The sequence below is a fragment of the Anabrus simplex genome, chromosome X (assembly GCF_040414725.1).
Source record: "Anabrus simplex isolate iqAnaSimp1 chromosome X, ASM4041472v1, whole genome shotgun sequence".
In the NCBI taxonomy this organism is placed as follows: domain Eukaryota; kingdom Metazoa; phylum Arthropoda; class Insecta; order Orthoptera; family Tettigoniidae; genus Anabrus; species Anabrus simplex.
Window position 1 is genome coordinate 147641821 of NC_090279.1, and position 15393 is coordinate 147657213.

Consider the following 15393-nt stretch of genomic DNA (forward strand, 5'->3'; position numbering starts at 1 on the left):
TGTCAACCGTCCGCGACCTTGTCCAACCCTCCTTGTGAACTGGCCTGTCTCATTGTAGCGATTCCACAAGCGTTGAATAACTGACGGAGAGATATTGAGATCCACAGCAACACGATTCAAAGTCCATCCTTCCTGTATCAAAGTGACGGCCCTTGCGACTTAAATCTCGTTAAGATGCCCCATGGAATGTGCTGGTTGACGTACGACGTACTCAAATGACCGCAGTAGTCTGTGTACGTCACAACGACACACGGACGTACTTTGTTTTGAGGGGCATGGATGGCTACGCTTACAGATGAGTATAACTTCGATTTGACATACCCGGAGTAGCTAAGGTCTCAAGGTATGCTGTACGACCATTGGAACCCCATCTACCGAATTAACATTCACATATCAGACGTTAAAAGAACATGTTCCCCTAATTTTCTTAAAACTGGGTATAACTCATATAACGCCAAGAAGTGGACTTGTGCAGTTATGATGTTCGGGCTTCAGTTACAGAACGGAAAGAAAGCAATTGCGTCATAAAAACGTTAAGCCGCAGTTGAAACTTTGGGAAAATTACTATTCAAAAGTTACCGAGTTGGAATTTTATACAGCAACACGGGGTGAACCATTGTTGGGTACAAGGACGGTATGGTAATGCTTAGCCTACTCTCTGCATCTCATGGATCTTATATTCTGTTTAGAATATTGACGATGTCTGGTGGCAGCATGCTGTGATCTCGTTGCATACAAGTTGGGAACTCGTCCATGATACAGATCATCACACAGTCTCCAGCTGGCTCCAAACTTCTCCTCTCAAAGTTAGGAATATGTTATCTTCCTCTCGGATCTTAAACCAGAGTTTCTGAAGTTATTAGACGTTGCTCTAGTGTGAATTAATAATTCATCATATGCTAATTCTGTTACGGTCGATATGTCGGTATTACACTGCAAATGCATCTCATTATACTAAGATACAGCTAAAATTACATATAAACGAAATTTCCAGCGGTTTCATTCGCAAAATAGGCTGTAAGAAGGGAAACAATTCTCATAAGCCCTTACATAGATCTGTCACTGCAGAAAGACCTCGTCAGTATTGTGAGATGGACTGCAGACAATGTTATCAATCAATCAATCAATCAATCAATCAATCAATCAATCAATCAATCAATCAATCAATCAATCAATCAATCAATCAATCAATCAATCAATCAATCAATCAATCAATCAATCAATCAATCAATCAATCAATCAATCAATCAATCAATCAATCAATCAATCAATCAATCAATCAATCAATCAATCAATCAATCAATCAATCAATCAATCAATCAATCAATCAATCAATCAATCAATCAATCAATCAATCAATGATCTGCATTAAGTCACCAAATGGCAGATTCCCTATCTACAATTGTTTACTTAGCTTTTCCTTAAATATTTTCAACGAACTTGGAAGTGTATCAAACATTTCCCTTCATAATTTATTCTAATCCCTTACCCCTCATCCTATAAATGAATATTTTCCGTAATATGTCTTCTTGAATTCCAACTTTATCTTCATATTGTGATCTATCCTACTTTTAAAGATACCACTCAAACTTACTCGTCTACTAATGACATTTCACACCATCTCTCCACTGACAGCTCGGAACATACCACTTAGTCTCCTTTCTTCCAAGTCTTCCCAGCTCAAACTTTGCAACATTTACGTAACGATACTCTTTTATCGGAAATCATTCAGAACGCATCGAACTGCACTTCTTTGGATATTTCCAGTTTTCGCATCAAGTAATCCTAGTGACTATGCCATAGACCAGAACCATAGTCTACTCTAGACGGGATCTTACCAGAGACCAGACTCCAGTTGCACTCATTTTTTCCAGTAGTCTCCAATGCTCTAAAATATGAAATGCCTTGGTTAGGTCAATTGCGATACAGTCCATTTGACCTCCTGAATGTAAGGTATCTGCTATATCTTGCTAGAATCCTACAAGTTGAGCTAGAGTGGAATAACCTTTCCTAAACCCGAACTGCCTTCTATCGAACCAGTTAATAATTTCGTATAAGTGTGTAACATAACTAGAAAGAATGCTTTCCCTAAGCTTACATGCAACACATGTCAAACTGACTGGCATGTAATTTTCAGCTTTATGTCTGTCACCCTTTCCTTTATACATAGGGGCTACTATAGCAACTCTCCATTCATTTGGTATAGCTCCTTCAACCAAACAATAATCAAGTAAGTATTTCAGATATGGCACTATATCCCAACCCATTGCCTTTAGTATATCCCCAGAAATCTGATCAATTCCAGATGGCGTTCTAACGGGAATACAAGACTGCCGAAACGCTAAACCGCTGTTATTGAGAAGAATGGAGAGTACAATGAAAGCCTGCAAAGTAATTCTGTGAAAAAAAAAAAAAAAAAAAAAAAAAAAAAAAAAAAAAAAAAAGCAAACACCAACACAATTTTACGATGTGCAGAAATTTGAATTAACCGTACCTAATGTAGTGTATCGTTACTGCATTGTGCTTCAAAGGAGGCTTTTAGTGCAATTTGAATTGTCATCTTTTCCTAATCGCAGACGTCAACTCCTCAATCGCATCGACTCATAATTTATTATCCTGCTCCCAGAACACTCGAATCCTTGTTTTCTAATTACCACAGACGCAATGATATCCACTACAGTTCAAAAACTCCTAAACTAGTGAAGATGTATTCAAGACCTAAGCGTAATTACAAAACATTGGGAAACACCTTCCCAATGTCAACCACACTGCCATGGATCTGGTATTCAAGAACATATCGTAAAATAATTAATCGGTTCGTACTTCTTCTTCTTCTTCTTCTTCTTCCTCCAAATTATCGTCTGATGACCTTGCTGTTACTTCGTAACGCACGTACGGTGTAACAAGAAACATCTTAATTGGAGATTACATGGTGTTGTCAGCTCCCACTTGGGAGACCAGAGTACTGTGAGCCATGTGGTGTCGAATGAGAGTACCATTCACTATAGACAAACGGTAAAGAACTCTGAAGTCCAAAATTTAATTATTGGAGAAGTTTTCCTTATGGATTACCGATATTATATTCTGAAGTTGCGGAGTAAAGTTCTCTGCGAAACACGGAAAAACTCAGAAACTTATTATTATGTCTACAATACACATTTCCAATGCAAGAATTATACACGTGTTTCAAAAACAAACATAATCATATAAACACTCCTACATTTGACTGGAATGTTATTTGTTAGAAGTTAATGGTGTGACATTATTTAAATCACTAGCTTTTGCATATCATCGTCATCTCTGTGGTTGACCAATTATTTCGCCTCCACGCTCACCAGATCTGAATCCATTGGCTTCCTTCCGTTCGTGTACTGAAAATCGTTGCGAGAATGTGATTTCAGACCTGGATGTTGCTAGACCAATCTCGCTGAAGTGCAGGCGATACGGAAGACGGTTCTTTCGGAACAGGATGTTACTAGACCCATCTCGCTGGAGTGCAGGCGATACGGAACACTGTTCTTTCGGAACAGGGCATTGCTAGACCAATTTCGCTGGAGTTCAGGCGATACGGAGCACTGTTCTTTCGGAACAGGGCATTGCTAGACCAATTTCGCTGGAGTTCAGGCGATACGGAGCACTGTTCTTTCGGAACAGGGCATTGCTAGACCAATCTCGCTGGAGTTCAGGCGATACGGAGCACTGTTCTTTCGGAACAGAATGTTACTAGACCAATCTCGCTGGAGAGCAGGTGATACGGAACATTGTTCTTTCGCAACAGCGTGTTGCTAGACCAATCTCGCTGGAGCGCAGGCGACACGGAACACTGTTCTTTCGGAACAGGATGTTGCTAGACCAATCTCGCTTGAGCGCAGGCGACACGGAACACTGTTCTTTCGGAACAGGATGTTACTAGACCAATCTCGCTAGAGCGCAGGCGACACGGAACATTGTTCTTTCGGAATAGGGTGTTGCTAGACCAATCTCGCTGGAGCGCAGGCGACACGGAGCACTGTTCTTTCGGAACAGGATGTTGCTAGACCAATCTCGCTTGAGCGCAGGCGACACGGAACACTGTTCTTTCGGAACAGGATGTTGCTAGACCAATCTCGCTTGAGCGCAGACGACACGGAACACTGTTCTTTCGGAACAGGATGTTGCTAGACCAATCTTGCTGGAGCGCAGGCGACACGGAACACTGTTCTTTCTGAATAGGATGTTGCTAGACCAATCTCGCTGGAGCGCAGACGACACGGAACACTGTTCTTTCGGAACAGGATGTTGCTAGACCAATCTCGCTGGAGTTCAGGCGATACGGAACACTGTTCTATCGGAACAGGATGTTGCTAGACCAATCTCGCTGGAGCGCAGGCGACACGGAACACTGTTCTTCCGGAACAGGATGTTGCTAGACCAATCTCGCTGGAGCGCAGGTGTCACGGAACACTGTTCTTTCGGAACACGATGTTGCTAGACCAATCTCGCTGGAGCGCAGGTGACACGGAACACCGTTCTTCCGGAACAGGATGTTGCTGGACCAATCTCGCTGGAGCGCAGGCGACACGGAACACTGTTCTTCCGGAACAGGATGTTGCTAGACCAATCTCGCTGGAGTTCAGGCGACACGGAACACTGTTCTTCCGGAACAGGATGTTGCTAGACCAATCTCGCTGGAGCGCAGGCGACACGAAACACTGTTCTTCCGGAACAGGATGTTGCTAGACCAATCTCGCTGGAGCGCAGGCGACACGGAACACTGTTCTTCCGGAACAGGATGTTGCTAGACCAATCTCGCTGGAGCGCAGGCGACACGGAACACTGTTCTTCCGGAACAGGATGTTGCTAGACCAATCTCGCTGGAGCGCAGGCGACACGGAACACTGTTCTTTCGGAACAGGATGTTGCTAGACCAATCTCGCTGGAGTTCAGGCGACACGGAACACTGTTCTTCCGGAACAGGATGTTGCTAGACCAATCTCGCTGGAGCGCAGGCGACACGGAACACCATTCTTCCGGAACAGGATGTTGCTGGACCAATCTCGCTGGAGCGCAGGCGACACGGAACACTGTTCTTCCGGAACAGGATGTTGCTAGACCAATCTCGCTGGAGTTCAGGCGACACGGAACACTGTTCTTCCGGAACAGGATGTTGCTAGACCAATCTCGCTGGAGCGCAGGCGACACGGAACACTGTTCTTCCGGAACAGGATGTTGCTAGACCAATCTCGCTGGAGCGCAGGCGACACGGAACACTGTTCTTTCGGAACAGGATGTTGCTAGACCAATCTCGCTGGAGCGCAGGCGACACGGAACACTGTTTTTCCGGAACAGGATGTTGCTAGACCAATCTCGCTGGAGCGCAGGCGACACGGAACACTGTTCTTTCGGAACAGGTTGTTCCAGCATACTGCTCATTTAAAGATCAGTTCCGTGTCCGAATCAGTTTCCAAAATAACTGTTGTGTTATTTCTTGACCATCTTTTCCTGTAAATAACATTAAATAACTCCGTGCACATAATGAACTTATGTATTTTGTTTCCAATGCATACATTGACATAACATCGAGATTTGTTTTGCAGTGTTTTACAGATTGCCCACTCAGATACGCGTGATAATGTCCACCGTTGCGTGAATGAATTGTACCCATGAAATTTCATTCTCGTTTTTGTCCTAAATGGAGGATAATAATTGCTTTCACGCAAGCCAAGACTAAAATTAGCGGTTTACAAGAGAAATGTACATACGTTCAACGGGCCAGAATAACATAGGGAGGCGGAAGCGCTGCCTGGCTGAAGCTAATTGAACGAACGTCCGCCATGTTGTCAGTGGTCACATTAGCAGAGGGACGTGGCTGTCGAATGACGAAAAATTATGAAAATACACTTTATAGTATGACTGGTGTTAAATTAAAGACCATTAGCCGAATGATTAGAGCATTAATTATCATAGAGTGCGAATAGCGCCACTTCATCCATGTTGCAGCGTGAAGCCAACATCACGAACAGGTGATTGTAGGGTAGTTCGAATTGGTAAGGAGAATCGTCATACAGTGACATACGCTTTTGCTAGTGTCTTTACGTCGCACCGACACAGATAGGTCTTATGGCGACGATGGGATAGGAAAGACCTAGGAGCTGGAAGAAATCGGCCGTGGAGTTAATTAAGGTATTTGCCTGGTGTGAAAATGGGAAACTACGGAAAACGATCTTCGGGGATGCCGACAGTGGGATTTGAACCCACTATCTCCTGGATGCAAGCTCACAGCCGCGCGCCTCTAATCGCACGACCAACTCGCCAGGTCAGTGACATACGAATAGGCTACATATTCAGAAGAAGAGAGAGATAATGCCTGGCTATTGCTGTTAAGCGTAAATTACAATAAAAACCGTGAGCGTAAATGAGTATTTTATGATGGTGAGGGTGTATTCTGCCCGAAGGTAGGTCCGAACCTCTGCTGAGGTGTGCCTGAGCCGGAGTTTACGTGCGGTAGGGTGGCCAGTTCCTTTCCGCTCCTCCATTCCCGTACCCTCCACCAACATCGCGTGGCAACCGATCCAAATCTTGACAACGCCCAATGTTGCTGAACTTCGGAGATCTCATGGGATCCGGTGTTTCAACACGGCTACGGCCGTTGGCAGTATTTTATGAAGGAAGTCCTTAAAACGAAAGGGTCCTACGTTAGCTTACAACCCCATTCTGATCATATTTCCCATGAATACCACTATATTTTTAATGAAATTTATTTATTTATTTATCTATTTATTTATTTTTGCCACCTGTTTAACGTCGTACTAAAATATCGAAGCCTTTTGGCGACAGAACGATGAGAAAGTTAGCGGGCGTGGTCTTAATTAAGGTACAGCCCCAGCATAAGCCGGGTGTGAAAATGAAACACTATCTTCAGGGCTGCCGACGGCGGGATTCGAACCCACTATCTCCCGAATTCAAGCTCAACAGCTGCGTGACCCTAACCGTACGGCCAACTCACTTGGTAAAAATATTTATTATAATGTAGGTGGGCATTTTTTCCTTTTACCTTATCATGCTGGGATTACTAGCTGAAAGGTAAGCTTGAAAGTTGTCCGTTATGAAATATTAATGCTACACGTCTACAATAAACACTTCAAAGTTTCACAAAGACCACTAAAATACTGTATTTACCATGTTTGGTGTACGTTTAACTAAAAGAAGCCTACATCAAACCAGTGCTCAAGCACAAGACATAGACAGTTACACACAGCCTTCAGGACCATTACGGAGAGTAAACAAGAAAGGACCTGAATATAACTTCAATGAATCTTACACCAACACCAGATGGCAACAAAAATGAACTCTCAAGGGCAAAGATAAACAGGTACCAAGAAATCACATTATGAATCACCCTACTCCGATTAGTATCAGGCGAGTTGGCCGTGCGGTAGGAGCACGCGGCTGTGAGTTAGCATCCGGGAGATACTGGGTTCGAATCCCACTGTCGGCAGCCCTGGAGATGGTTTTTCGTAGTTTCCCATTTTCACACCAGGCAAATGCTGGGGCTGTACCTTAATTAACGCCATGGCCTATTTCTTCCAGCTCCTAGGTCTTTCCTATACCATCGTCGCCATAAGACGGTGCGACGCAGAGCAACTAGCAGAAAAAAAGAACTCCGCTTAGTACAGCCGTAAGATAAGCATACGGCTGGCATTCTTGTAGGCGAGAATCTAACTTTTCACTTCTTAAAACTTACGATATTCAATCGCCACGCATAATATCCCTGTCATTTGATCACTTGTTCTTGCCCCAACTCGCTTTATTTTGGCAACTTGAAACATGGCTTCCCTTTATGAACTTGCCTCCGCAAGGAGCGCTAATGTCAGGCATACCGCCCCTGTGTCTTATTCTAGCTCGCTGCATACGTACCTACGGACACTATTTCGCTGTAGACACAACTCTCTTCTGTGGCATTCCACTTCATCCTGCTGACTTTTATTTCCTTCCTGAGGTCCAGGGCTAGCATCGACAAATGGGAGCGCTATTCAAAATTAGAACTGAGGGAAATATTCATGCGAATGTGGTTATGGGAATATAAATCTCGCATTTCAGCGACTGCCATGATCCTTAATTTCACCCAGCATTGTGCGGTTCGCTTCATCGTTCCGCTTTTTTGTTTCCTCCTCTAGATCCAGGACTAGCACCGATGAATGTGAGTGCTACGTTTGTGAATTTTCAATATTTTTGTCCATCATGACTATCGCGGAGAGTTCAATCGGAAAAAATGGAGGCGAAATGTATATCGTACGTAACATAAAAAAGTATTATTATTTCGTGTGGGAGAAGGATACAAGTTTGTAAACAACGATAAAAACATTATTATACAACTATATAAATATTAGAGTAGTCTTAAAACATGATACTTAGATCAGATGATGTAGTGGTTTCAGAGTTGAATGTCGAACACAAAAATAATTTTTGTTGAAAGAAAAATAGCAAAATCCCAGGGCCAGTAATTATATTCATTAATGAGTTATGGGTACAAGTCAACAACTCTCCCCACCAAGTACCATCAAACAAAGCAAACCAGGACAATGTAAAGAAGTTCAAAGAACTTACGTGAGCAAAGACTTCACACAAAAAAGTGTTCATGAACAGAAGACATAATGAAGCGCTGTGGCGTAGCAGGATTCATAGTGGTAATATAGCAAATTATGTATGTATATACACTGACTTAGAAAATGTCATAGGGTAGTCACCTAATAGCGTGTGGGGCCTCCTCTGGCCCTGCGAATTGCAGTGAGACGCCGTGGAAGTGAGTCGACAATTCCCTGGTAGTCCTCTGGACGCAGCTGACACCAAATCGTTTGCAGAGCGGCCGCCAATGCTGGTCTGTTCGTGGGTGCAAGATCCATGGCACAGAGCCTGCGTTCCAGGACATCCCAGACATGCTCTATAGGTTTCATATCGAGACTCCTGAGTGGCCATGGCAATCGTTGGACCTCCGCTGCATGTTCCTGGAACCATTCCCGGGCGACGTGGGAGCGATGTGGCGGCGCGCTATCATCTTGAAACACTGCAGAACCGTCTGGGCACTGGAAGGACAAAAATGGGTGGAGATGGTCTCCGAGCAGCTCAACATACCGCGTACCATTCAAAGTCTCTTCCAGAACAACCTAGGGGGCCCATTCCACACTAGGAAAGTGCACCCCAGACCATAACAGAGACACCAGACAGGTGGGATCCATCGCTTCATGTGGTCTGCGCCATACACGGTGCCTCCCATCGTCACGGTGCAGTTGCAATCGTGATTCGTCCGACCATATCACGTTACGCCATTGTTCCAGTGTCCATCCCTGGTGACTGGCGACAAATGCATGTCGTTATGCCCGATGACGTTGCATGTGCGGCGCCGGCTCCCATACCCCATAGAACCCATTGTCCACTGGGAGACGTGTCTAGCACGGCCTGTGTTGAATTGAGCCGTGATTTTTGCACGGTTGTCCGTCTGTTACTATTGAAAATCTGTCTCAGATGTCGCCGTTCACGGTCATCGAGGGTAGCTGGACGGCCGGTCGTTCGTCTGTTGTGGACGGTGACACCCACATTCAACCATTCACGATACACCCTGTACACGGTTGATCGTGTGAAGTCGAATTCCCGCACCACTTCCGAAATCTCACTTCCCATCCGTCGGGCACCGACCACCATACCCCGTTCGATCAGTGCCAGCTCACGACGACGTTCAATGTTACACCTGTCACATGCACAGCCACTGCTGACAAGGTCTCCTATACAACTTCCGCTGGTACAGGGGGCGTGTGGTGCGCAGACAACACACCTGCACATCAGTGCTCTGCTATCCCATGACATTTGCTCAGTCAGTGCATTTCTCTAGTAATAATGGTGTTTATTAATTTACCGCAAATTTTATTGTTTATTTGCGTAAAAAGCAATTATTATCTTCCATTTAGAACAAAAATTATAATGACATTTCATGGCTAAGATTCGTTCACTTAACCCATGTTCATCTACCAGAGCAAACGCAGTGTTAACCCGTGGAAGGAGCTCTGAGGTGAAAGGTCACGTCATAACTGAACATAAACTTATTAAGAAAACTATTGTCATCTTCCATCACATTCACGTCCACAAAAAAATCATACCGTTTCTGCTTGTCACAAGCACTGAACCCTTGACCCAGTTGCAATTTGTAAATCTTACACTGCCGTCGTGGTCGTAAAATTCTCCATACTGTAGTTTGTGGAAAGGCCAGCTCCAGCTCAATAGATCATTCCATGTTAAGAAAACAGTATTGCTCTTACGACAGCAGGACTGCTAAGCATTTACATCTCTAACTACAAAAACATAATATTTGAATTAGACAGACCTGTAATTGTGCCGCTTGACGTGTCGTTATCTTGGCTACATCTGAATTTAGCCCCTCATAATGGTAAGAGGCATTCTTCGCTTAAATACTACCTTATCAGTACACTGATTCTGCACTCGTCTTGAAGCAACACCCATTAATTTTCTTGGAGTAATTAACCTAATACGAAATTTTATCATGTACATATACACAAATATTAAACCACACAGAATCGTGTCGAGTATTCAACTGATGCAGTTTGTGGAAAATTGCCACTTCCTGTTCACCTGGTGTTCCACAGATGTGAATGACCGTGAGACAAATGATGTTATCTCTGTCAGACCCCAACAGTTCTCTCTTCAGGGATTATCAAAATAACCTTGTCCGCAATAATTCCAAAGTGCTATCTATGACTCTGCTGTCTTCCTACGCAGAAGTTCAGGAATACTACAAATAAATTCCTATGATATGCCCACCTTGTCGTAAATGCAATGTTTCAATATTTAAGTTGTCTTCACTTCCCATTACCACTTTGTAAAATTTTCATCTCTCAAGCCAACTGGCTTTTGAGATTCCCAGTCTATCTCACACACTTTAATTTTAGAAGTCCTCTTCTTAATATCGCTCGAGGTAGGTTCACCCTCTCGGACAAATGAATGATGACTGACTGCCTCGCTGGTAGATGGGGTAGGTATTTATGCATTCTCTAGAGACGTGGTACGTTGCATGATCCATTATTGTGCAATCGTTCCATTTGATGGCTGCTGGACCGATTTCTTTGAGACTCACCCCAGAGATTCCGTCTACTTTTTCAATCACAGTGGCGATGTTCGCTGATTTCTCCAGCTTCTTTAACTGGTGTAATTAATTAATACCGTGTACGATGATTCCCGCGTATTTTGACCGCATGTCCTTGACACGTGAAACTGCACTCTGCCTCCAGGCGTGCTAACTTTTTCCTGCGCGTTATTAAATACCCTGTGAAGGTAGCTTCATCAAAATTCTTAATTATTTCCTCATTAATGACAGTGCCGAAATATCTCACAATGAGGGTTATTAGCCAGAATTTCATTATTAATTTCCCGAGGTCTTCCGAAATGTTCCGACCTCGTTCGATATTTTGAGGATCGCCTCCCGCTGTGAGTTGACAAGCTACGGAACAGGAGGCGAGCTTGCCAAAAATATGGATGCGTGTTTTTTTCTCCATCTCACAATTGGCATTTCAGCGATGTAAATTTATGGGCTCAGTTTGCTGAGGACCATTACTTTGGTCTTTTTCGTGTTTAAACGTAGATCTGCCATTCTCACCCATAAAGTAAATAAATGACTGTATTAATGCTAAGGAAACAAATCGCACAGGTAGGCTAATTAATCACATAACACTCACTCAATACAAGTACTCACTGATATAAAGACTAAAATACATATGAAACACATCAATAGATGACTTCTCTAAGACAGTAACACGCTGCCACGTTTTGCAGACTTACGCGTTACATGTACCAGGGTGACCCAAAAGGAAAATAAAGAAAGGCAACAAAGGGATGACAGTTACCGTCATTGCGCTTCCTCTCTGCGAACGTAGGTACTTATGAAGTAGAAACGCTTTAGTAGTTATTTTAACAACGCACGGGAAAGAAATGCCTCATCTCTTTTTCCTTTTTTTTTCATAATACAATATAAATTGAATTATAATATTCCTTAATCACGAGACATTATCGGTGTTTAAGAGGGGGTGTGTTCACTCCTTGTAGGTTCATAAGTACCATACTGTTTTCTTAACATGGAATGATCTTATAGGTGTAGACTACTTTGGATTTCGTGCATACGTTCCTCTCACGGATTCTACATCGTGGTCTGCTACACAAGGGCGCCCCTGTCTTTTCTCTCGGTGTGCCACACAACCAGATATAATATTTATTTATTTAAAAAAATAACTGTTAAATTTTAAATCTGTTTTTCTTAAAATGAACGTTTTTTGAAACTTAAATTTCAGAACTCTTTATTTTATGCACTATTTTGAATTTTGAAACGAAATAAAAATAACTTCGTTCAGATTCTCCTCTGTATGATGTTACGATGATATGATATATGATATGATATGATATGATATGATATGATATGATATGATATGATATGATATGATATGATATGATATGATATGATATGATATGATATGATATGATATGATATGATATGATATGATATGATATGATACGATATGAGTAAAGGATTGGAATCGGAGGTAAAGCTTTATGCGGATGATGTTATTCTCTATAGAGTGATAAATAAGTTACAAGATTGTGAGCAACTGCAACGTGACCTCGAAAATGTTGTGAGATGGACGGGGTTAAAAGTCAGGTTGTGAGTTTCACAAATAGGAAAAGTCCTCTCAGTTTTAATTACTGCGTTGATGGGGTGAAAGTTCCTGTTGGGGATCATTGTAAGTATCTAGGTGTTAATATAAGGAAAGATCTTCATTGGGGCAATCACATAAATATGATTGTAAATAAAGGGTACAGATCTCTGCACATGGTTATGAGGGTGTTTAGGAGAGGGCATATAAGTCTCTGGTAAGACCCCAACTAGAGTATGGTTCCAGTGTATGGGACCCTCACCAGGATTACCTGATTCAAGAACTGGAAAAAATCCAAAGAAAAGCAGCTCGATTTGTTCTGGGTGATTTACGACAAAAGAGTAGCGTTACAAAAATATTGCAAAGTTTGGGTTGGGAAGAATTGAGAGAAAGAAGAAGAGCTGCTCGACTAAGTGGTATGTTCCGAGCTGTCAGCGGAGAGATGGCGTGGAATGACATTAGTAGACGAATAAGTTTGAATGGCGTTTATAAAAGTAGGAAAGATCACAATATGAAGATAAAGTTGGAATTCAAGAGGACAAACTGGGGCAAATATTCGTTTATAGGAAGGGGAGTTAGGGATTGGAATAACTTACCAAGGGAGACGTTCAATAAATTTCCAATTTCTTTGAAATCATTTAGGAAAAGGCTAGGAAAGCAACAGATAGGGAATCTGCCACCTGGGTGACTGCCCTAAATGCAGATCAGTATTGATTGATTGATTGATACGAATAACTTATTTCGGTCCATGTGCAAGCTACGTTCCCTATTCCCATGGACCGTTATGTAGCACAACGGATGGTGTATGGAAGAGACTCACCTGGATAATGGATGTCTTGCCCACTGCGGGAGCACCCAGCAGAATCACTTTCACTAGATCCATGGAGTCAGGGCTCGCTTCCGTTTCCGGACTCGGTCGCCGGGGAAGCCTCGCATACTCCCCGCGCCTCTCGAAGTAATCGAGGTCGAGCTCTGGAACGAGGAGGAAGAGAAATAATAATTTAAAAAAAAAACAGTTAACTCAAAACTTTTATTTATTTATTTATTTATTTATTTATTTATTTATTTATTTATTTATTTTCTCCCTGGTGTACAACAGAGCGAGATCAACGCACTTATAGTAAACCCACACTAATTACATTTAGCATAATGTTATTTAATTATCATCTATATGTATATAATAAGAGTTTTGTTTGTACATTGCTCAGAATTTAAAAAGAATGATATGTTTGTATCCGTCATGCCCACAGTAACAAGGAAATTAAAAAAAAACGTTTCTTCTTCTGTGTCTATCTGTAAGTATGTGTGTATGTGTGCGTATCACGAGAAAATAGTTGAAGAGAATGTAATGGAAATCGCTATTTAAATTCGGGGAATAAGGCTCTACAATCTAGGCTACAAATAATTTTATTCACGCTAAGTGAAATGGTAGTTTAGGGGAAAGCCTGAAAGTTCTTCTTCTTTATCTGTTTATCTTCCAGGGTCTGTTTTCCCCTCGGACTCAGCGAGGGATCCCACCTCTACCACTTCAACGGCAGTGTCCTGGAGCTTCAGACTCTGGGTCGGGGACACAACTGGGGAGGATGACCAGTACCTCGCCAAGGCGGGGGGATGGGAAGATTGGAAGGGGTAGACAAGGAAGAGGGAAGGAAGGGGCCGTGGCCTTAAGTTAGGTACCATCCCCGCGTTTTCCTGGAGGAGAAGTGAGAAAGGACGGAAAACCCCTTCGAGGATGGCTGAGGCGGGAATCCATCCACCTCTACTCAGTTGACCTCCCGAGGCTGAGTGGACCCCATTCCAGCCCCCGTACCACTTTTCAAATTTCGTGGCAGAGCCGGGAATCGAACCCGGGCCTACAAGCAGCAGATGGAACACTTAAAGGATGATTACTGGCTAACGAAAGTGAAAAGGATGTCCGACAGAATAGGAATGGTAAGCTACTGGGGTAAAGAGATTCAGTGTAAACGGAGTGACGTATACTGAGGGCTACCAAGGCTATCAGTGAAGCCCAAATCTCAATTGAGAATGATGGAAGTCTAAAGCGCATCTGACACATTGTTTCATAAACAAAACTTGGAAGAAGTGAGAAGTGAGAGCAAGGCATCGGAGACTGATATCGCAGCTCAGACTCTCGTCCCTCTTCCCTCGACTCGACCCAAGCGGCTTGCTGCTGTATATCTGAATCGAAGCACTGAAAAGGAAATATCTGGGAAGTGGATATAAAATAAAAATAGAAATAGAGAGAATTCTATACAACTGTTAAACTATTAAATTAACGAGTGAATTGCACCGGAAAGAATTGCAAATTTGTTTCGTATTTTAAAAAAGAATGTGTAAAAAGGAAATTAAAAAAATCAAAACAAATACAAACGAGAATAATGAAGGGCCTACATGTCCTACTGTCGGATTTTTTATTATGGACACTCGAGTTTAGGCTTTAATTACAAACGAACCAATAGGCCTATTGAAATTCGAGTTATACCAATATTTTCCTTGTTTTATTCTACATTAGCGTATATAAGATGCATTGTTTTCGACGTTCATTAAATATTTTTTATTTGTGGTTGTAATAAATATTGCCCGGGTTTTTGGCTTCTTCTCTACGAAGCGCCCACTTAGGAATATATACAAGGAAAACGACTTGTCTGATTCTAATGAAATTTTTATATGTTATAACCACATGTATTTGTAGTGTAATACTCAA

At 42.6% G+C, this 15393-nt stretch overlaps 1 protein-coding gene across 1 annotated transcript in view; it reads right to left on the bottom strand.

Annotated features, from left to right (window-relative positions):
- The window catches only part of LOC136886720 (ras-like protein family member 10B), a 175825-nt gene that overhangs the window by 142941 nt on the left and 17491 nt on the right, over window positions 1–15393 (bottom strand). The window contains exon 2 of the mRNA XM_067159523.2: window positions 13510–13661. Within this exon, the coding sequence (XP_067015624.1) occupies window positions 13510–13661 (152 nt within the window). The remainder of the gene's footprint in view (window positions 1–13509; window positions 13662–15393) is intronic.